This window comes from Hesperophylax consimilis, chromosome 16 (assembly GCF_061612785.1).
Source record: "Hesperophylax consimilis isolate HC1 chromosome 16, BYU_Hcon_1.0, whole genome shotgun sequence".
Classification (NCBI taxonomy): Eukaryota; Metazoa; Arthropoda; class Insecta; order Trichoptera; family Limnephilidae; genus Hesperophylax; species Hesperophylax consimilis.
Window position 1 is genome coordinate 13970976 of NC_142851.1, and position 24860 is coordinate 13995835.

Genomic DNA, 24860 nt, shown 5'->3' on the forward strand with positions numbered 1-24860 from the left:
GATTAAAGAGTAAGTTAAGGACATGTGCACATGAGCGACATGTGTTGCGGTGACAGTTGGGTGACTATTTCAGAATGCATTTCGGTACATGAAGGTGTACCAGCAAAACCTCATCACTACGTGATCTAGGAGGTTTTGGTACCAGACACATGGCGAGGGTACGTTGGTTCAAAATTTTTTTTGGTTTTGCATGGATTTTGGAATAGTCCCAACTATCGCGAAGACACAAGTCGCTCTTGTGCGCCTGGCCTTGATGAGTTGATTTAATAAACAAACAAAAAATAAGAAAATATTACATAGTGCAGTTCTTGTCTACAAACAATTTGACAGAAGTGTTTTTTTAAATTTGTGAGAAAACAATTTGTTTTTAATTTTCAACGAGGAATGTCTTGTTATGAATGAAATTGATGTTCTTAAAATATTTAGTCTTTTCAAACCTAGTTTTAATAATATAATTTTATCTTGCATACTCGTCAAATAATTTATTTAATTTAAATTTAATGCCGCTACATTACATTTTTATTGTTTGATTGTCGTATTTATTTATGAATAGAAAAATTAAGAAATTATATATTTTGAGTATTTACTAACTAACCATAGTCGTTGATAGGATTCATATACATACATAGTTATTATTACAAAAATTAACAAGATTATGATGTATTTATTGAGGAAACATGTTTTGTTCAAAATAATGTAATTTCGAATGTAATACTTAATTAGAGATTATTGAAAGGAAATTTAAATGTCATGTATTTGTGGTATAGCTATAATTATTTTAAAAGAGATCAACCACAAATAATATTAGATAAAAAGTCTTAGTCTACAGTCTGACAAATAATCGTTGAATCAAATGTAAAATGGTGTAATTTCAAAAAAAGCATTGTGGTCCAAGTGTAATTTTTTCATGGTGCAAAAAAATTGTGGTACCTTTCGAAAGGAGGTGATTGAATTATGACGTTTCTCCTGTCGAATTCCTTATTCTGTTAACTACTAAATACGTTCAAATTATTGTTCAACTTAATTAGTACAAGAAATAATTATTTACATCGGGGTAGATGGAAAAAACATGCACAAAATAGGTTATTAGTTTCTTAGTTTGGGTTATTTAAATAATTTATGTGTATTTGGATTGAAGCAGAACCTATCAACAAACATCACTTCATTCTAACAAAATTCAACATGGCGGTATAAAACCTTGTGATATGGGAAATTTTGAACATTGACAAAAAGGAACTGTATTTTTTACTACATCCCCCAATGTAAATAGTAGTTTTTTTGTAGTAATTAAGTTGAAATGAAATTTGTGCTTATAATATGGATAGTAAAAAAACTTTACCAAAAATAATCTTATTCTTGAATGTACTTAAATTTGACCTAAAATCAGAGTTGTCATTTTAATGCAAATTTTTAGTTCCACTTTTTATAATTTCTACAACGAATTGTCAAACTGTACATGCGATAGAAGAATATCAACAAATCAATAAAACATGCTAGCAGTAATCCGTCGACAAAATCAAAATCAATACTGATAAAAGGATTGTTCCATTTAACATTAATAATACTAGAGTCACTACACTAACACGGTCAGCACTTCGGCGGGTGAGCTACCGCCCCCGCCGCCGCCACTCCCAGGCAAAACGTTCATATTGATCACCCGCTTCCCAAAGTCTTTGTGGGCTGTGACGTCATCAAAGACGCCCGCAGTGTTGTTTCTGACGTCGGGGTTTTGGGCCTTGTAGAGAAGGATTTGGGAGCCGCGGTGCGCATTAGTCCGGCTGCCCGAGGGGCTGGACAGCACCAGGCCCTCGGCGGAGTTACCGGCCTCCGAGAGCGGGCGCTGCAGCTTGGTGTTGTCGGTGGAGACTTGAGGAGCTGCCCCGCCGCCTTTCAGACAGCTCATGCTGCCATTCAACGAGTTGGCCACGCTCTCCTCTTTCAGAGGATTTGCGTACCTAAAACGCAATAAATACGAATATGAGAAGAGTATTAGATGCACAACATATTTATAAACACTAATTAATTCAATTACAAAATTAGTTAATACAAAATTGAAGATCTTATTTTTCATAAAAGGACTTTGAAATAATTTTAAATAAGCAGAGAATTCAATAGCGAATGCATTGATATACAATACATAACAGAATTCGCGTAAAATAAACATTCATGGGAATTTTTATTGCAACAACAAGACAACATTTAAAAAATTATTTCAAAAACTGAAAAATCTTGTTTTTATTAGAACACTGTATAGAGATGGGAGACATCTATTGAAAAATGGGGAAACCGTTTGCTGTGTAAAACAGTTATCTCAGTGAACTTGAACTTCAAATTGGCTACATTTTAGCCAGTGTAAGTTCGTGGCAAAATAAACTCCAGTGATTATGCTGGCCCTGTGCTGGAATGAATCGAAAATTGGTGTATGCGCACGGTATTTTTACTACTTACTCTGGTTTTAAAGTTACAGTGTTGAATATGGGTAACAAGGCTTTCCGTGTTAACGTATTTGAGTTTTTCAAGCTTTCAATATCCAAGGCTGGTAGTGAACCAGTTTTGAAATTTGGTTTTTTCGGTCCCTTGAAGACGGAATTTGAAAAATGGCCCAATTTCATGGTCACTCCGAAAACTTATTAAGTTTTACAGTATGTACATTATATGAAAAAAGAGCTTTCTTCAGAAAAAAAGTTACCTTCTGAAATTCTCTTCATTTTGCAAGTTATTGGACTTCTCGTCGTCGTGGTGGCGGTGATGACACGAGGGATCCGACGAGGAGGTGGGCAGCGGCATGCTGCTGAGCGAGCGCGCCCTGCGCCGCTGTCTCAGGCAGTACAGCGCAGCGCCCCCTGCGCCTGCTGCTCCTGCTATGGCAGCGCACAGCATGGCGGCGAGGTAACCGCCAGCTCCGCCGCCCCCTCCGCCCATCCCGCTCACCACCGCCGTTTCTACCTTCACCTCCACCACGGCCGTCAGCAGGTTGGAGGCGGGCTGCTTGCGGGAGACGCTCTCGCCGAGGATGCGAACACCCTCAGAGATCGAGTGGTCGTCATCATCGGAAAGAGATGACTGAAAGTAATAAGAAATAGATTAATTAAATGAAAAAAAACTCCAATTAACTGTTTACAAAAGATTTAACCTCTTGTACGCCAGCATACCCCTGAGGATATTATTAAAAAATTATTTCTCTGAATATAAGTAGCTATTCTGGGGATACTGCTTGGGGTAGATTATATGCCATTTTTATAAATATATCAACACATTATTTGGGTAAGACAGTACAATTTACAAAAACATGATGTTGCAAAACATAAGTAAGTTATAAATAAAATAGAAACAGCTGGCGCATGGTGAAAATTTAGTGAAGACGATCAAGAAGTTAAGAACAGGCAGTTCAGCAACTATCTTTTGCTGCATTTCACAAAATAGCAAAACTGCCCCCACAACATTTTTATACTTAAGGCGATGCACTACGTCGTGTAATATTTTAAATTGAGCCGCTATCAATAACAACCCTTACGTAGATGGCGATAAGGTTTAAATTCCCGCTTAACACCATCCGCCTGTTTTGATTTATGCAAGAAAAAAACATGCCCAAAAAGTGCCTTTTATTTTATTTTGTGGATGTTCAGGCATAAATACATATTTTTTTTTTCATAAATAACTTAATTTGCCACATTATACAATAAAATCATAACCGAAAATGGGTTCGTAAGTAGGAGATTTTGAACATTAAAGCAGTTTTCATAGGCATTATACATTATTTTTTCTGGGCTTATAAAAAGACTTATCTACAAAATACTCGATTATTTCAAAGGCCAAGATGTATTCTACTCGCAGTATTTAATTAACTCTTTGCACGCGGCCGTATCAACTGTTGTTACGGCAAAAAGTCTATACTCACACGCGGCTGTATCAACAGTTGATACGGCAACTTTGACGGCCGATATTCCCGCTCTCTTTCGTCATAAATGTATTTCTTGCTCACTTGGACATTTGTAGAACTATCACGATGCTGACATCTACAAGAATTTCTCAAAAATAAAATTGTATTTCATAAAAAAAGATCGATAACCAAGTGCGCCTCTTCGCGCCTTTTAGTCCTTTAGTTTACATTTTTGTCAACGGATGGCGTTAGTACTAGTTTGTCATTCACAACTTTTCATAACTAAGAATGATAAGTGATCATGGTGTCCCACTTGTGTCTATAAACACAGTGGCCTAAGTACACACACACCGAGAGTGGTTTATTTATGACGCCGAGTGAATGGCGGGACCACATTCAAAAGATACGGTACGTCTTTGTATGAAATTTTATGTTTTTGTTTTTATAAACATCTAAGAGTGTTGACACACGAGGATTTGTTTTCATATTGTGGAGAATAATCTGTTCTGTCTATATAGTCCAATAAATCATGCCAGAATGCTATAATTTGACATTTAATTGCATGCATAGGTATTTGAAAATATGTACCGCGTACGGGTATAGATAAAACGGAGCAAATTAACGCGTTCAAAAGGTTAAAGCATCTGAAACATTTCTAGGCGACCAAATTTTCAAACCAAAAACACATGATTTTGCATTACTACGTATGGCATCGCCTTAAATGTATCACAAATTTGTAATCTTCTCCGTAATATATTGGTGTAACCGTTTTGTGGAGAATGGGAAGAAATAAATAAATAAAAGTGAAGAAAAATGAACAAACAAAGAACAAACCAAACTAACCTATTATTTTATCATGGTCAAATTTGTTATTGTTCTGTTTTATTCAGTTTCCGAGGCAAACTTTTAAAAATAAGCAACATGTTATTGTAGTATACCCGTTCTGTTTCATTTTCATACAAGGCCTGTGAGAAGGAAGAGGACGATCGTCAATGACGTTCATATAACCTCTCTCTGGGACTACTTATATCATTATCATTATGTTTCTATTTTGATACCATACTAAAAATCAATAGTAAAATTTATTTATTCATGTCATTCAAATCTGAGATAAAACAGAAAATATTTCTGTTTGTCTGTCAAAAATCTCACAAACTCTGATTCATGCAAGACAAAAAATATTGTTCTTTTAAAATTGTTTTATGAGAAGTTTCTAAAAAATTGTGTTGAAACTAGAAGATGATAGTGAAACATACATTTAAAGAAACACTGCTTTCAATTTTGATAATGCGAGGTGAAAGTTTGACACTAAAGGAGTCTGCTCACATAACCGGAGCATATCATGACCATGCTATGACCGCGCCACGAATTATGGGAAAAGTACGAAGCAACCGCAAACGGCGCGAATCGTTAATTCGTGACTCGGTCATAGCACGGTCATGGTATGCTACGGTTTTGTGGACAGACTACTCAAGACAGCAGGAAAGAGTTGAGAAACTGCTGGTTATATAATATCTTCTTCTTCTTTATGTGCCGTATCAGGTCCCCCCGACGTTGGCGATCACTCTAGAAAATGTCTCTTTGTCTTGCGCTGCCCGGAATAGCTCCTCCACACTTCTAATGCCGGTCCACTCTCGTATATTTCGCAGCCAAGACATTTGTCTCCTACCAGGCCCTCTGCGACCCTCTATCTTGCCTTTCAATATTAACTGGAGCAAGTGATACTTCTCCCCTCAAAGTACATGACCCAGATATGAAATTTTCCTGATTTTTATTAATCTAAGCAGTTCTCTCTCTGCTCTAGCCCGCCTGAGAATTTCTGTGTTGGCGATCATGTCGGTCCATGGGACTTTGAGTATTCTCCGGTGAAGCCACATTTCAAAAGCCTCTAACCTGTTCATGGTATTTACTTTCAAGGTCCATGTTTCACATCCATACAACAAGACCGACCACACATAACATTTTAGCATTCTCTGCCTTAGTTTTAAGCTGATATTATCATTGCAGAAGAGGGATTTCATTTTAATGAACGCAGTTCTTGCTGCTTCAATTCTGCACCTAACCTCTACATCTGGATCAAGAGTCTCCGTGAGAATACTGCCGAGGTATCTAAATCTTTCGACCTTTTCGACATTGCAACCATTTAACTGTATCACTGATTCAGAGTGATCTAGTCGTCCAAATGTCATCCATTTTGTTTTATTGACGTTGATTGTTAGGCCCAGTTGCTCACCAGTATTATTAACAAGATTTAATAGGTCTTGGAGGTCATCGATACAGTCAGCTAGTAATACAGTATCATCTGCGTATCTTATGTTATTAATGACAACTCCGTTGATCGTGACCCTTCTCAGTATTACTTAGGGCTCTTTTAAAGACATAGTTGGAATAGAGATTAAGTTAAATAATTAAATTAAATAATTATTAATATCTAACATCATCAAAATATAAAATATAGAATATCCTCTTCAACTCACCAGGGTGACTTCAATAGTATCATTGGTGTCCTTCTTTAGATCGCAGAGCAGCACCAGTGCCGGGGGCGCCGTGCGCGCCCCCTGGGTCAGGTGCCGCAGGTGTGCTGCGGCCAGCAGGGGGCGCAGGGCTCTGCAGACAGCCTCGGCACTCGTGCCGCTGGCCAGGGCTGACACGGAGACCACCAGCGATATGCGAGCGCAGCGGTTGGATAGTACAGCCTGAAAAAAAGTAATTGGTCAGTACACTTTTGCATCGAGTTAGCTTTGTTGACTATGTTTTATCAAAATCATGTAAAAAAAGAAAGTGTAAAAACAGAATTGACTATGTATAAGCTAAGCTAAGCTCTTTTGTTTATATTAGTATTGAGGCTATTATATATATTGAGGTCTACTGCAGACGATTTATTATTATAAGAAACATGTCATAGGGATCTGAAAATAAAATTAGAAAAGCTAGGATTGAAGTATTACCTGATTAGGCCAACAGTTGGGTGGGGCCGGCAATGGGGGTGGGGCCACCTGCCTCGCTTCTACGGATCGGCACTCCCCCATAGATTCACAAGGGCCACGGAGACAGGCGTTCTCTCCCACAGGGACACAGACCTGGAAAAAACGCATTAGAAAACGGTTACATTACATTACTACAAATTAATTTCAAACTTTATACATTTGGCACTAAGAGGCTGCCAGATTCAACAGTTGGGTGATGGTAAGGGTAAAGGGAATATTAAGAGATACGATCGCTCCACGTTATATGGGAGATCCTAGTTACTCCCCTTCGGGTCGTATGTGATTCTCACCTTCAGGAATGTAAAGGTTAACCTGTTCTATGCGGATGTCGCTAATGTGATCCAGGAAATTTCTCTTAAAGACATACATTGTCTCAAAAGGTGTCACATGGTGGGATAGTTTGCGTTGTAAAAGCCAGAATCAAAAAGGTTAATTTATATGAGGGAAATTTCGATAAAATTAGACGCTACACACATACGTCAAATTTAATATGTGGCATTTTTTAATGCAATAGTACCAACCTGATTGGGCTGGCAGATCCTCGCCTGCGTGGCCATGCAGTCGGGCAGGCCACACCATACGCGCGTGCACAGCGCACGTGCTCCAACACAGGCGCACGTGTTGCATTGCCACTGCCACGTGGAGTTGGCGGCGTAGTACTGACCGCGCCATAGGCAAGCGCCGCCCTCTGCCACCGCCGCTGCGTTTATCGTGCCAGTGATGGGCCAGTCGTCCGAATCTGATACTGTTGGAAAAATAACATTATTAATGTTGATATTGTTACAAATCCAGAAAGAATACAAGGCTGAAGAAAGAAAAAGGAACAAGATTTAGAAAGGGACGCTTAAACGGTCGGGTATTGTGGAGTAGACGAAGGAGTGGAAGAAGAATTTCTTGAATACCAGGGCGACTATAATTATTCACCTACTATTTTATCACGTTTTGTCACTGTTCTATTTTATTTGGTTACCGGAGAATATATAACGTAAAAAAGAACAGTAGAAGAAGTCGAGGAAGACATGGCATGGCCAAGTGAATTTAAATCCTTGAGTCGGGTAATGTTAAGAGTCAGAATAACAGAAGAGGTATTAGAAAATATACAACTGTGAATGAAGCTAGAAGTGTGTGCCAAGACAGAATTGTTTTTGAACTCATGATGTAAGAGAAAGGGGCCTTTTTCGCCCGGAGCTCTGTATGCCATTATTTAAAAAACAGACAGAATTGTGTGGTGGTTTACCCTCTCTGCCCATCCCTTTGGGAAACGGTATGATAGTTAGTTATGTTATATAACTCAATAGTTTTCGCTGGAAAACAATCTGTGTAAGATTACTACATCACAATTACTACATCAATTACTACTAATCAACTACAATTACGGACCTGATAATTGATAAACGAATGATTTTTTCATTGTTTGTTGCATTTACCTTGTTCGCAGGAGGGTCCCTCTCTTCCTGGGGGGCACAGACACTGGTAGTGCGCAATCCCATCGAGACACGTGGCCCCCTTACCGCATGGGGACGAGGCACATTCGTTGACGTTGATTCGGCAGTCAGGGCCCGAGAAACCTGCCGCACATTCACACAGGAACCAATTCACGCCATCAATACACTTGCCGCCATTGTAGCAAGGCTGGAATACAAAAAAAATATATTAACATGTTGTCAATCATCTTCAGGTTTCATTACCTCATTATCACTCAGTTAGGGGAACCATCACTTCGATAAGAAACCTTCAGGTGAACCTGTCTTGTGCTGCTTTAGCAAACTGCGTCCATTGCAGAACCAACCTCTCCTCGTTTATGTAAAAATAATGTCTGGACCATATATGAACATTGGTGCCACTGATGTTTGTTTGCCACCGGCCGCCAGAGGGAGATGCGGCTCTCACCTCTGTCGGCCAAGCAGGAAATTACTGGACACGCTTAGTTTGCTGAACCACGGCCAGAGGCATTGCCCTTATATCTGTTAGCTAGGAAAGGACTGCAGGCAGGCATTCCAACGGAGGGATTCCAATCCAAGGACAAACATAACTTTACCGATGATTTTTAAGTAATTATAAATATTCAGTGTTTTATTTATCACTAATACTAGTTATTGTGTTGATGCTAACCTGTGAAATACATTCGTTGACGTCGTTTTCGCAATGGGCCCCCTCGAATCCTTCTTTGCAGATACAGGTGTAGTAGTCTTCAGTGTTAACGCAAGTTGCTCCATTCATGCATGGGTTCGATCTGAAATGTAACGACGATAGTGAACGAAAATGACACAATCAAAACATATCATGTTATTAAAGACTTATCATGAAAAAAATAATGATCATGTTATTAAAGACTTATCTTGAAAAAAATAATGATCATGTTATTAAAGAGATTTTTAACTAAAATTGCTTTTCTTCACATTTGGAATTGTATTTTAGGTTTGCAGCGATATTGGAAACAATATGAAAGAGGGTGTTGTGTTTACCTGCAGGCTGGCATTTTGGCGATGTGACAAGCGGTACCTCCCCACTGCGGGGGGCAGCGGCAGGCGAAGGTGCTGCCCAGGTCCTGGCAGGTGCCCCCGTTCCGACAGGTGGTGTAGTCGCAGTGCGAGTCTTTAAGGTTGCATGTTTTGCCTAAAACAAAATAATAAAGGACATTATAAACTCAAACTTTTATTTCTTAATATTTTTGACATGATTAGAGTCCAAACTGTCCAGTACTAGTGGGATATGGGACAAAGATTACACACGAGGGATATAGTATATAAAAATGTTACTTGACTGAATACGTGCAAGTCTGAGGAGGGAGAGGGCTAAATATAAATTACAACATATTGCTCGGCTAAAAAATCAAGGAATATAATCTAGGCCAAGCCCACACATATTATATAATGTGTCTGTGATAACTGTATGGCGTTGAATGGCGAGCAATATCGTGAAATAGGCCACACCCACACATATTTATTTATCGTATTCCGAGGGATTACCAAAAATATACCAGTGGCGTGCTGTGACTTTTAAAAAACATTAAAAAAATGTTACAATAATATTGTCCTTTGCTCTAATACATCATTATGCAAAATAAAAAAAAATGTTAGTACAGAAAGCTTCAAATTTTGTCCAGAGATTCAAAATTTCCAAAAAAATAAAACTTTTGAAAACTTGAGTGGTAGGTATTGTGAATGCTGAAAATTTGCTTTTTTGCATTAACCTTTGAAATGCCGAGCTCTCGCAACTTAATACCTCTTGTTGAGTGCATTTTCAGATTACGCCGGTGCCAAATGGATAAAATTTTTTGTATCCAATGGGTACTTTTAGTGATTGATAAGTTGATAGTTAAGTTATAAAGTTTGTATTTTATTTAATTCTGTTTCATTGTCAGAAAGTGCTTTAAATACCTTTCCACCCATCTCTACAGATACAGGAGAAATCAGCATTTCCATCAGAACACGTTCCATTATTTCTGCAAGGATTGGGGTTGCACTCGTCTACATCTGCAAAGATAAAAAGTGCAATTAGCAATAATGAAATATTTGAATTGCAGTTTCTGATTACAGGGTTGTAAGTTCAGGAAAACGAAGGAAACTTACTTATATTGCAGATGTCACCCTGCCAGCCCTCCCGACAGATGCACTGGAACGAGTTGATTTTGTCCACACAGGTTCCCCCGTTCTGACACGGGTTGTACTTGCAGTCGTTGATGTCTAAAAACAAAAACAAAAACGCTTATTAGAAACTGTCACATGGATGAGGTACATCTAGAAAGTGGACAAAAAGGTGCTTTTCTTTTTTGATTAAAGCAGCCCGCAGACAAGAGACTTTACTTGCGGCCACAGTTGTATTGCAACAGTTGCGGACATAAAAATCCATTACGGTATATGAAAGACAAGTGACGCGACACTAGAGAGACTTTTTCAAATTAGTTTACTGAAAAGACTTTTGGAATATTTTCCAACTGTCGCCGCAACTACAATCTCTCATCTGCGGGTGCTTCGACATGCAAAAGTTAGTTTTCGAAAGCTATTCAGTAAAAAAAAGAAAGGTGTACATTGTAGCACCAAATACCCTATAATATTAATAATACGTCCAACTCCAGTGAAATAGTTGCAATTTCAACAACTCTAGCCACTAGAGGGAGCTAGCGTAACATGTTGATTTTGAAATTTCTTTCAATGGTGGCAAATTAATTTATTTAGTATTTGGTGGCAGTGTTTTGCGTTTTTTTAATTTATATTTTGATCAATATTGATTAAAAAAACTTTACAAAAGTGGGTTTCGTGGTTCAGTTTACGAACAAACAGCAAAAACCCCCCCAAATCGTTTTTCAAGATGCCAAAAAATGTCGACAGGTTATATATAGTTGGTGAAATGATTTTGTTAAATCCTAGCAAATAAAATATTCTTGATTATGTAAAACGTGGATTAAACCATGAAAATGTAATTATAAAAAATCTAAGGTTAATTCAGAAAAAGCTGTTTTAGTTTCATGTAGCATTCTGTTGATGTTTTAATAAAAAAAACGAAATGAAAACTGTTTTCACTCATGAAATGGGACGTACTTAAAAACCATTTTTTTTATGAACACATGTGAGTCACTGCACGCCACTGCTGAATTTGACATATTTACCATGTATGCTTATTACTTATGTAACGATAAAGCTACTTACTTTCGTGGCAGTATTTCCCCGAGAAGCCCGGATCACAGGTGCAGTGGAAGCCTCCAGCGGGGTGGGCGGCGCACCTCCCATGTTCTCCGCAGCCCCCGGCGCACGCCTCCAGACCTGCAAGTTAGGAGAGGTTTAGTCGGGGTTGAAGGGTGAAACAAATAAGGATTGTGAAAGTCCTGGGTTTCTGCCTAAACAAGGTACTGGACTGTTACACAATTAAAATTGATAGTTTTGCATGACTCTATAAACATACTGTATGCGTGTAGCCCAAAATCATAGAAATTGCCCCCAAAACACATTTAACTCTTGATTGACTTAAATCGCCCACTGGTGGGGGTTCAAAATAGAATTTAATTTATGAATTGTATTTGCGCGGGTTACCTAACCTAACCCTACAGATAGTGCATATGCGTAATCGACCAAAGTAGAAAATCCAAAAAGGAGAGGAACGCTGTAGGGGTAGATTAAGCATAGTTAGGTTAGGTTTGGTTAGGTTAAGTTAGGAAGAGGATGTGCACATTGTGAGCATGCTAAAACACACACTTATTTTGGACCAAAAATATAGAACAAAATCTTACCCGAGGTAAGAAACAGCAAATTATCATCATTAAGCAACAAATTACAAAATTAATGGCTTATTGACCTGGGAAGAAATGAGTTGGAGAAACTGTTAAAAACATAACTTAATTTACATTTTACAGTTTTAAATTTTCATTTCAAAATGGACAATAAATTATAAAAAAATAATAATTACAAAAATATGATAGCTTTACAATTCAACTCAAGATTTTGATACCCACCAAAAATGAATTCCTTAAATCAGGATATACGTCTAGTTAGGAATTAATGGCGACCATGCAAAGCATAATGTGAATTCACATGCAACCCATATTTGTAGTAAATTGAGTATGTATTAAATAAAATTTAATGTGAAAAAGGAATAAATAACAAAATGGCAACTTGAATTCACATGCAACCCATATTTATAGTAAATTGAGTATGTATTATATAAAAGTTAATGTCGAAAAAGGAATAAATAACAAAATGGCAACTTGAATTCACATGCAACCCATATTTATAGTAAATTGAGTATGTATTATATAAAAGTTAATGTCGAAAAAGGAATAAATAACAAAATGGCAACTTGAATTCACATGCAACCCATATTTATAGTAAATTGAGTATGTATTATATAAAAGTTAATGTCGAAAAAGGAATAAATAACAAAATGGCAACTTGAATTCACATGCAACCCATATTTATAATAAGTTGAGTATGTATTATATAAAATTTAATGTCGAAAAAGGAATAAATAACAAAATGGAAACTTGAATTCACATGCAACCCATATTTATAGTAAATTGAGTACCTATGTATTATATAAAATTTAATGTCGAAAAAGGAATAAATTAATACATATTAGGTTTTATTGGCGTGCATTTTCAAATTACAAAAATATTATCAAATCCTTTTATATACACACGATAACGATGCTAATTTTCGAAACACCTATAGGGTTATGACTGGCTTCGGACAGTTAGGAGTAATTAGGACTCTTGTGCACTATTCGCATATGGTATATAGGTAAGTATCGCAATTATTAATGGTCAAGTCATGAAAAAAAAACAATAATAAATAGTGCCTCATTACAAATAATTTATGTAAATGCGCAAAACGAAATAAAGGAGTAGGTACTAAGCTGACTATTTGTAATTAATCGCGTTTTATAATGGGAACGAAGACAGAGCCAAAGAACGATCAGGAGCGCATGGAGTAAGGAGGGTTATTAACCGATCGGTTAATTTATCTGCAGTTATTCCGCTCACAGCGGGCGGCTCTCTGACTCCCAAAGCACGGCGGATCGGCCGCAGCGGGGACCAAGTGAAGGGAGGCCGTAACTCAGCGTCTTCTGATTCCCTAATACCAAATTTACAATATTTTCGTTCGGCCCAACAGAAAACCGCCCCTTAATTATAAATTCCGAGTATTTTTGTTTTTGTTTTACAAGGATTATTATTTATTGTTTTTATTTTACAAACTTTATGATATTATAGTAGTTATCCCGATGAGAGTGTTCTTATGATTGAAGTAGACTGAATGCTATAGAAATGAGATATCCTGTGGTAAAACCATCTGTGACCGTGTCACAAATGAGAATATCAGGAAATAACGCAAAGCTGAAGAAAATATTGTGAAAAGATTAAGAAAGGGATACTTATATGGTTTGCACATATGCAGCAGATGAAGCGATGTACGGAGAATATATGACGCGAAAGTGAATGGTAGAGGATATCGAGGACGACCGAGAAAGACGTGGCACGATCAAGTACTCGAGTCATATCAGAATATTATTTAGATTATAATATTACATCTTATATGAATGCGAACGAAGTACGGAGTTTGTGGACAATCTTTGCTTCCCCTGCGGGGAAACGGCGCGGCGCCACGATTAGTTTGTTACTTAGCTATTTGTCCTACCTTTATCAATTCCCGGGAGCTCTAAAATATTATATAATATTTATTTGACATAGGGCCCGATTTAAAATGCCGCATTTTATGGAAACTTGAAGAGTGCTGGCCAAGAAAAAGACGTGCACATTTTTATAGAACTTTCTTATCTCTTTGCGGCCCTGCAAGGAGTAGGGCAGCGTGCGGAAATATGAAATATGTTGTTTTTGCCTCTCCGCCATACTATGTTACGAAAAATGTATCTCTTTCCCTATCACACAATGATAAACGAGTTTATTTATATCGACGTACGTGCGAATTGTTAATTCCTTCTAAAGATAAAAGGATACCATCTAAGCAAATTGAAATTTATTAAAATCGTGTAAAAAATTGATAAATGGGATTGCGTTCTAGATTATTCGAGATACACGAGATGTAATTACCGATTGACATGAATAATATGGAACTACCAATAAAGTGTAATTAGAATTGATTTGGTGCTACCTTGGAGTTGTCTAATAAAATTTGATTGTACCTAGACGCGGGCATAGGTTCCTCAGTTTATCCGCTTTGAATATTAGCTATTAACGCAACATCTCCCGGTCTGTTTAGTTACGGTAGAAAACCGGCACAAATCAGTTTAACGTGAACCCCTCGCAGTACGTATTATGTACCTAAACCTCGGAAGGTTATTCGTTGGGTGTAATTTACAAGGTGTCAGGTGATGCTGGGTGCATATTGCTTAGCAGAGAAGTTGTGATTTGGAATCCACATGAGGTAGTCGGATATCTCTAAAGGATTAGTATGGAATACTGTTTTTAACCATCGTGCAACATTACAGATGCTAATTTAGCAGTTTTGCTTGGGACTATCTGATCGTTCTGGCAGTCGTCTTCCTTCATCCTAGACAGAGGGATAAATAATTAAATCTATCCTTTCATATAACTCACCTTCGTTGCACGTTTCTCTCAAGATGCAAGGTGCACACGGCTGGCCGTAATTAATTAAAGGAAACGGATATTGTAATCCGTAATTCTGCGTTGATACAAGTAATAATGTTTACTTAAGGCGAAGCTTAATGCTAAATCACTATTTTGATTAATATTTATAACGAATTGGTGTACATTATGAATACCAAAAATATGCTTTAGATAAATTGAAGGTTTTCCTATCGTTTTGCTTGAGTAGAGTGCAAATAAAAAATAAATTACTCAACAAAAAATATAAATGTAAACTACTACAAAAAATATTTTTTCAATAGAAATGTATGAACGCGTAAAGAAAACAACTTTTTAAAAATACATTATTATAGCTAAGGTTGTCTGTGACAGATTCACTTGATTAACTTTTTTGCTTTCTTATAAAATTATTTACTAAATAAATAAAAACCGAGTTTTTTGCTTGAAATCGAACGTTTCTAGACTCCGTTTGTCAAGCGATTTTAATGCCTCTTACCTAAAATATAAGGTATACCAAGAATATACACATTTTTGGCTTGTAGCTTCCTCTTAAGGCGATGCAATGCAAAAATCACGTGTTTTCGGTTCGAAAATTTGATCGATTAGAAATATTATGAATGATTTCAATAAGTAATGTGAATAGGACACAACCTATTTCAAGCATATTTTAATCATAGGTATTTTTATTAAAAATATCAGGCATATAAACACCTTTTCAGATATGGTTTTGCTGTATAATGTAGCGAATTAAGTTCTTTAGAATATTATTGGAAAACATTTTAATATTTGTGTCTGAACTTCATTAAATAAAAAAAACGCATTTTGGCGATTTTTTTAAATTAAATGAAAATTGGCGATAAACGATACGACAACAATTTTCCAAAAAAATCCGTGATTGATTTTGATCATTAATAGAAAACGTGCCGATTTAAAATAGCTTTATGGCTTCAAATACTTAAAAGACTGGGTATGTTTAGGTATTTTTAAAGATAAGCAACACTCTGATAGGTACACCTACAAGTCTACAAGCAGTCACTTGTCTATTTTTTGTGCAAACTTAGTTACTTCTTATTACGACGCACGATGTTATTAATTATGCAGAACACACTTCAAATGCGGCTGGTTCTATTCACAACACGAAATAAAAGATACAACAAGAAAATACAGGGTGCCCGGGAGTAAAGTGCTTTAACTTCGGGGGGTGATTCTACGCGATAGTAGAAGTAAAAAAGATAAATAACTTCTTCGAAAAATTTTAAGGTAATTTTTAGGTCAAAAAGTTGAATTGTTTGTATTGGAAAATAAATAAACTTATATGGGAAAATACACATTGGAATTTCGAAAAAGTTATTTATTTTTTTTACTTATACCATCATATAAAATCTCCTCCCGAAGTTAACGCACACCCCGGACACCGTATATGTGTATGTGTAAGGAAAGGTGAATCAGGAAAATAATGAGGTAAGTAAGTAACTGAGTAATTAGACAAATAACTATAAATTTATTTAAAGAAAGATAAACATTCCCGGGTTGCGAATAACCTGACGATATTTGAAAATCTCCTACTACCACCGAAGTAAGCCGAAAATGTTGCTTGAGTTGATGGAGGACATAGCCAGCCGAGGAATTGAACACACTACGCCTGGATGGGACCCAAACGCGATGCCAACTCGGCCACTGACCGGGCAAAGCGTTTTGGTCAAAATTAGGTTTTACCCAACTTTTCTCTTTTCCTTCTGTTTACCTTACCATTTTTCAGCTATATAACATATTCCAATTGGGGACGCCATAGTTTTATTGGCTTCGGACAGTTGGAATTCTTATAAAAAACGGGAAGAAATTCCGGGTGACCATTCTTTGGCGGTTTTATTTTTTTTAAAATTATTTAAACTTAAAAATATATATTAACTCCACACAGGAGGTCCCGAGGTAAAAAAATTCACTCAGGGCCAATGTCATCGTTGGGGATGTTCTGTGGATGGTCTTTTTTGAAGAAAGGAAGGAGGGAACATGTTATATAACATAACATGGAACAATATTTTTTTTGGTTAGGGGCATAGAATAAAGAAAAACATTGAGGGGACCCACCACTTTCTCGCCATGTTATAAGTAACAAATGGTTACTCCTTGGCGCACAGAGCTAAATTTATGTAAAAAAGACTCTAGATTCTCAAAGATTAGTATTTATGCACCAGTGAACACTAATGAAATTTCAGCAGAAAACAAACGACGAATTTGAACAAAATCACATTAAAATTTGGAAAAACATATTAAAAAAATAAAAAAGCATCAATATTCTATAAATTTAAAAGGAAAAAAATCGACGATCAAAAGTCGCATGCGTTAGAGCAGGGACAAGGACGTAACCACCCCCTTTAAGGGGGAGGTCGATTTAACAAAAAAACAATAGTTCATCAATTGAACTGAAAATCCTTACAAATGAAAATTAATAAAATCTAGCAATACCTAAAGCAATATAACATAATCCCAATAAAAAAAATAAAAATATAAAACTATACTTAAAAGCGAATCGTTATATAATTGTGTGATAAAAATACCAGTATTTGTAGTGTGATGTATAATGTATAGTGTTCTAACCTGTGCAGGGGGGTGAGTCGCAGAGCGCTCGGGGGTGCGAGCAGTTCCTACCCCTCCAGCCCGCGGGGCAGTGGCAGTAATAGTCACCCTGGGTGTTGAAGCACGCGGCACCGTTCTCGCACGGGTTGGGGGTGCAGTGATCTCGGTCGTCCTGGAAAATAACCACACATATAGTCTCAGAATCACACTGGTGACAGACCGTCATTACTTTTAACTTGAAATAGATTCGTCTATGTTTAGTGAGGCTTTCTTTTCTCCTTCCCATCCCCCACTTACGTCAGCCATTCCACTGTAGTAGGTTTTACGTCCAAAAAAGTGTGTTTCAAATTTTTTCTTATTTAATAAATGCAAACCGAAATTCCTCTGAAATCATAAGATTTGTAGGTAGGTACTAAAATACCCATCTACTTAATTATAAACCATAAATATTTTACGTATCATTTAAAAAAAATTCAAATAAGGAATAAATTGATAATACAATTTGGTAGGTACCCTTAGACATATTATGTTGGTACCATAATATTGATTATTCCGATTTGACAGTTCGTAGTAGGAATCACGATCATGTGAACTCTGGCAGGATAAAAGGGTAATATCCAAAAAGGCCACCACGTTGAACCGGAACGTAGCAAGTAAATTTGAATTGAAAAATGCCAAATGATCGAGTTATAACAGTACTTTGGTAGGCTTAGTAAATTGAACCCGACCTTTTTTTACTAATTACGAAAATTGCTTATTTTATTGAGAAATCGTTGAGTTTGTATTATTATTTAAGTACAAGTTTAAGTCAATACTCATACCGCAAATCAGATAAAGTTCTGTGATGAGCTAATGCGTTTGCTGCTGATGTTATCACGTGTAATGCGGTAACTACAATAACAAGCAGAAAGCCACTAACTTTACGACTACCGGAAAAACGTTTAATATCCGCAAGAACTTCTCACAAATCGTAACAAACGTGTGATATTCCAGAAGGCACACAATAGGGTACAATAATATTTCAAACGCTGCATTTATCCGCTCACCATTTCAGAATCGCCAATAAATAAGGTGGAAATTTCTTCATCCAGCGCCATTGACATTTCATGCGGTCGCTTTGCATGAATAGAGTTGTAATCCTACAGCAACAATACCCCGCAGACAGGTGGGTAATTTGAATAACCATAAAGTACGGCGAGTGGTGGCAGGAGACGCGGAGACTCCGCTAGTGGGCGGGGAGCCCCGGGGGCGAGCTACCTCACTTGGGTCTCACAACACTACACAATACCACACCTAAGCTGCAATCAACCAACCAACAAACCTAAGTCCTGACTGTTTTTACTAAACATCTTTGGTCTCATCGATAATGTACGGTTGTACTGCAGGGTTTCCGTGTTTGGTCGTGGTTCTAGGTTCTAGAATGATTTTAAGTTATTCGTTAACTTTTTAGCACATAAAGCTATTTTGTTGAACTACAACACTCTTTTAAACGATCTACTCGTAAATATGCTTTAGTTGTCAGACTGAAGGATTTTCACCGAATCGATATTTCTATATAAAAATCTAAATGATGCAATTGACAGTCCAGAATTGCTTGCATTTATAAGCTTTCGGATTCCACTACGTAATCCAAGTCGGGATTTATTTCGACGTAGAAAAACATGTGTGTATGTACTCCTCATTGCCGAGAATTATGCCGAAGAGGGAAATAATTATACCCAGTCAATAGACACCATCAATTCTAAATAAATGATTTTTACTGGTGCATTTCAATTATGTATAAAAAGAAAGAAAAAACTGTACAATTTTCACTATTCCTATATAAAAGCTCCTAAAAAGGGCCCAATAATTAAACATCGAGGCCAAAAAATATTGCTGCTGAAAGGGTTAAATAGATTGCGTAAAGACTAGAGTTGCGTAGAGAGATGGAAATATCATTTTAAAACTTTCGATGGAAATTTAAATAAGACTCATACCAAAAAGCTCTGTCCTAACAGCCAAAATCATCGATGTAGGCAGTAGTTTGACGGCCGGCGTGGTCTAGTGGTATACGCTTTTGACTACAGATCCGAAGGTCGCGGGTTCGAACCCGGCGTGCGCAAATAAATTTTATTTGATTAATTTGTGTTATTTCACAATTAATTAATTAAAAATAATATATAGTATATTTGCGGCACGTTCCAGAGTGGAAGATACTCTCAGTATCGCCCTGGTGTAAGACCACCATTCAGAATTGAAACGTTGCTTGAAATGGCTTTAGCCGTGTTTGGTGACCAGATCTGAATAGCCAGGTACTTCCCCACCTTCCTCTTCCCCATCTCCCTCCCCTCCCCAATACCCTCAGCCTCACAACATACCCCAATTGGGGATGCCATAGTCTCACTGGCTCCAGACGGGAGCAGTTGGGACTCTTGTGCGGTAATACTGTAAAAAAAAAAAAAAAAAGGCATTGGTAACAAAATAATTATTACCCAGTTTGACATGGAGAGGAAGATGGTTGAAGTAATTCTATTGGACCATAAGACAAATCGGTTGGATATTATGATTCCAAAATCATTATCTTAACTAAGGCCAAAATTAAACGGAAATGGGTAAACCACGCAGCACAATAAATGGATTGTCGGCGCAATACTCTGTATTAAGGTGAAGGTTTGATGATCTCACAAGAAAAGGAAGGCTGAGATAGCAGAAATTCTTCCAAAATAAATAATAATTACTTACAATGCCTACATACGAAAATATCATTCAAACGGCGAGACTTCCCAAAGTACAAACGACTCGAATAATTACATCAATCAGTTTTCCTCATTCTTCGGTCCATTCGGATTACATTGATGGCCCATCAACGTCGAGATAAATTCCTCCCAACATTTGTAAGACAAAGAACCAGTTGCAAAACGTACACAATTAAGAGATACTCTCCGTGCAATCACGCTTAATTTCGGATCAAACCAATAATCAACAATCGTTAAGGTCCAAACAATGCAATCAACTACAGTTATAAGTGTGGCGGGCAATTGATTAACTCCTGGTATGCAGTACAAGCCGTATGTAGCGATGTAGTACAGTACTTGTTGTCTAGTATGTGCCTAGTATATAGTCTGGGAGGCGTGAAGGTTACCCAAGCGATTAGAACGAGATTTAATCTTGGACTCTTATTTATACCAGAGTTATTTTGGAGGCGGAATCTGGAGCTGCGTACGTAGATTGTCTTGGGAACCTGGGACTCGAATTGGCCGAAATACTATCGATTATAAAAGTGGATATTCACGCTATCAAATTGAGGGTTCATTACATTATCGTGGTCATAGATTTGGAGGTGGTGAAAGCGTGCATGTAAGTACACATAAATATAAAAATAGTAGAATCTTTTGGTAACTACACGGAGAAAACTTACTGATATAAAAGACTCTTCATTTATTAAAAATCTGTTTTCGTGTTAAAAAACGGGATTGCAGGTCTTCAACGAATGAATTGACAGAGTTCGTAACAAAGTATCAATCAAAAGCGAATGTTTTATTAGCATGGCGGAACACGTGTTATTACATACAGATATTGATGTATACTTACTGATATTGTCGCATTCCGTCATGATATTTATTAGGGCAATAACACGTGTTCTCCGTGCGGTACAATAAGAATATTGCAATGGTAAAATGGTTAACTCATTGAGATCGTTGGAGGTAGAGATGCAAGCTTGAATGAATGTTTATTTTAAAGGGATTCAAAGAGTTCATTAATGGAATGTATACGAGTCGTTATTTTGATATCTTTTCAGTTCTTGTTTGTATTCGACACGAATCTATGTATCTACATACCAACATACCTGAAATAAATTACAAAGGGGAGCGGGGTCGCAAAAGAAAACTTTCTTGAGGAGAAATTATAGATACCGACAGTTATAGACACAATTAAAATTCACCTGCATCCTAAAGCATTTCTAACGCAGATTAAGTAACAGATTTAAATCGAACAGATATTGATTAATTGTATTGATTCACGCTGAAATATCGAAATGAATACTGCTATCGGTAGATACCTACCCAAACCTCGCATTTTGCGCAGGTATCCCGCAATTTTACAAAATACATAGTCTTGACACGTGTCGGGCTAATTGAAAAATGAGTGAATAAACGCTGTAATCGTCACTGATAAATTGAACTGCGGAATAAACGCCCTTACGACCGGCGAGCTCGTCCGGTTTAGCGACAATTTGTAAGAACGGACAAATAGGCGCAGGTGTTGCCTTCTCCTGTGGCGGAGAAGGACCCAAATTAAACTGCAATAAATAATGCCGTCCTGGGGAGGATCCCACGGTGCACTGACGGCGAATTAAACGAACCTGCTTACTTGCAGAGTTACTTGAACCGTGTTTATGCGTCATGAAACTCATGAAAATCTCAAGAGATTGAACTCTTAAGCATTGTTACATGATACTCTACTCTTAAGCAATTGCTTCATGATACTCTGAAGAGATTGAACTCTAAAGCGTTGCTTCACGATACTCTACTCTTAAGCAATTGCTCCATGCTACTCTGAAGAGATTGAACTCTAAAGCTTTGCTTCACGATACTCAACTCGTAGGCAATTACTTCATGATACTCGGAAGAGATTGAACTGCTAAGCAATTGCTTCGTGATATTCTGAAGAATTAGAACTCAGCAATTACTTCATGGTGTAATGAAGAGTCAGCATGTCCTTTTTATGGGAGTTTTTGCCTTCGGGCGAGGAAATCTAGGAAACCTAGACGATAAAAGCATTATTATTTTTTATACTGTATTCAGAATATCTACAATAATAGCGATAATCCATAATACAGATCTCAGATGCATTCCTCGTTTCTACCTTATATTTTGCCTCAGTTGGCTACTGATATTATAGAGAAATTTCTTAATATTTCTGTTAATTTTACAAAAACTAATCTAAATCGTGTCATCCAATCAACACGTCTCTTTAGATTCCAGATAAAATCACAAAAGTATGATTGGCGGTAAAGAATATTCTCGCGATAACAATGAGAAAGATTACATAACCATTTGATATTATTAAACAGGAACGATAGCAGTATAACATAACAATGTGTATTCACAACCATAAACGCAATACGTTTAGAGCATAGAGTATCGAGGGAGATCTGGTAGAGATTATTTGATACATGGCTCTGGTCTCTGGTACAGTGTGTTACATCATTGGAGCATATAACTTGGATAATGCAGGAGAACAATGAGAATATTGTTGTTAAATTTACAAAGAAGCGAGAATTTTAATGGGAGCGAAAATTGTATTTTCCATGATTTGGAAATTAGAGACGCGTCGCTCGCAAAACTGCGAATACGAACCTGGAGAAACTCGTGGATAATGGCAAAGTGACAGAATCAGTGGGAGATTACTGATGAACTGGTCAAATGTCGCAATATGACAGCGTTTGAGGCTCTCCGTGCAGCGCAGGACTGTGAGGAGGAGAAACTTGGCTCATAAACACTTAACTCTAAATTCGACTGTTGTGAACTCCTGCAACTTACATACACCCACAGTAACAACACGACAAAATACAATATTCTACAGCAGCATACATAAGCGTAACTACATTGCCCACTCTCCGATACAACGACTTCACACCATGGGAAATCATTACTTGGGTGATGTTGACATATTCAATACCAACTTGGCAAGTTTTGTGGATCATTTAAAACATTTATTTCAACAATACTCCTAGACACATCATGTAAACCTACAAATAGCTGTAATTTTCTGTTTTTGTTTCTTGTGTTTGTATGACTTGTTGCATAGCTTTTATCAAATGTAATTTTATTCTTATTTTTTATGTTTCAAAGTATCTGTCAAATTAAAATTATACTAGGTACCAACCATGTAAAAGCCCTCTGGGCGTTAAATAAATAGATAAATCAGAGCAATTTCAATCAGGATCACGACCCCCAGCAATGAGGCAATGATTCCAGAAGAAAAATAAATTTGGGATATAATAATGATGAAATATAATATTAATGTCACGGCTGCGTACTATGCTGAAGAATTATGCCAACTTCGCGTCGCGTCAGTCTTTAGCAGGCGTTGAGAAATGACAACACGTTGATTGCGTAGTGTATTTAGTTCAAATACCTGAGCTAAAATCCTTCATCCCACTACTCCCACTGACGGGTTTTGTTCCCCGTTGATCTCCAATATTTTGTCATAGAATCCAAATTCCATCGCCCTTTGTTGAACTCGATCGTTTCGTCAGCGGATCTTGGAAAAGTCCGTCAGCCGAAAGTCTTATTCACGGACATTGGCTTCTTGAGTTCGATGAATTCGGGACAGTCAATACACGTCGGCCACAATAACGAAAAACATGGCACCTACCTGCATTGGAATATTTGAATTAACTAAACCTCCATTCAGTGATATACTATGATTCTCAGTTAACATACTGGTCTTGCAGTCGATATACGAGTATTAGTAGATACTATGAATATCCTCCGTGGCTATTTCAGCATCGGATACATCCAATGCTGTAACTTACAGTGAGGCAGCATTATTGTGGCCGAACGAAGAGTATCGCAGAACGGCGCGATTAGAAGTGCCGACAATGGCATAATGGATGTAAATATAAGCCCGTGAGGCCAGCCATATAATAATTGGATGCAGACTGCGTCTTGACCATATCGGAGGACGATCTAACGAGAGCAAACACGGAACAACCAATATGTCTAATTAGATGTTAGATGCTGCGCGTCCAAGATTTAGATTGCCATAAGAACGACTTGTTAGCTTTCATTAATGGAAGTCCTGCAGATGGTCAAAACGGTTCAAATGATGTTATGTAGGTTTCAATTAGGAAGCCTACGATTGACGTTGGTAGATCAAAGATACATGGTAAGGACAGCTGAAAGTTTCAAGACTTGAATAGTAACTTTTAGTAAAGAAGTAGAGCCATGTAATAATCATGTTCTGATGATGTCGTGGAAGATTGATTGAAAGGTCGCTGGATCAAAAACATACATAATGCAAAAATATTCCATTTGTTTTGTTGGATACGTATCCCCTGAAATTCAGAATAGTTGGCTGAAATTAGCGAGGTTAAGTTAAGGTAATTTGATAGTAAAAAAAGGTTCCATCAGCTTTTTAACTATGCACGGAGAAAACTTACCAATGTAAAATATTGCCAATTTATTAAGAATATCTATAAATTATTCATATTCCGGTTAAAAACGGGACTGCAGGCCTCTAACGATAGAATTAACAGGTTTTCTAATTAACTTAAAATTATAATATTTTAGCATTTCGTCATTGTGTACTATCAGGATAAACGCAGGTGCATATAATGAATGTACTAAGAGTTTATTAGGAAAATGGCATGCTA

The 24860-nt window shown here is 37.2% G+C and overlaps 1 protein-coding gene across 1 annotated transcript in view; it reads right to left on the minus strand.

Annotated features, from left to right (window-relative positions):
* Positions 1-602: 602 nt before the first annotated feature.
* Positions 603-24860, minus strand: part of Ser (protein serrate) — a 389512-nt gene continuing 365254 nt past the window's right edge. The window contains exons 11-23 of the mRNA XM_089640941.1: positions 17522-17672; positions 11517-11630; positions 10440-10553; positions 10248-10343; positions 9333-9483; positions 8980-9100; positions 8295-8499; positions 7389-7612; positions 6829-6960; positions 6358-6576; positions 4937-4942; positions 2690-3042; positions 603-1955 (exon numbers count right to left, since the gene is read on the minus strand). Of these exons, the coding sequence (XP_089497067.1) occupies positions 1574-1955; positions 2690-3042; positions 4937-4942; positions 6358-6576; positions 6829-6960; positions 7389-7612; positions 8295-8499; positions 8980-9100; positions 9333-9483; positions 10248-10343; positions 10440-10553; positions 11517-11630; positions 17522-17672 (2268 nt within the window). The 3' untranslated portion in view covers positions 603-1573. The remainder of the gene's footprint in view (positions 1956-2689; positions 3043-4936; positions 4943-6357; positions 6577-6828; positions 6961-7388; positions 7613-8294; positions 8500-8979; positions 9101-9332; positions 9484-10247; positions 10344-10439; positions 10554-11516; positions 11631-17521; positions 17673-24860) is intronic.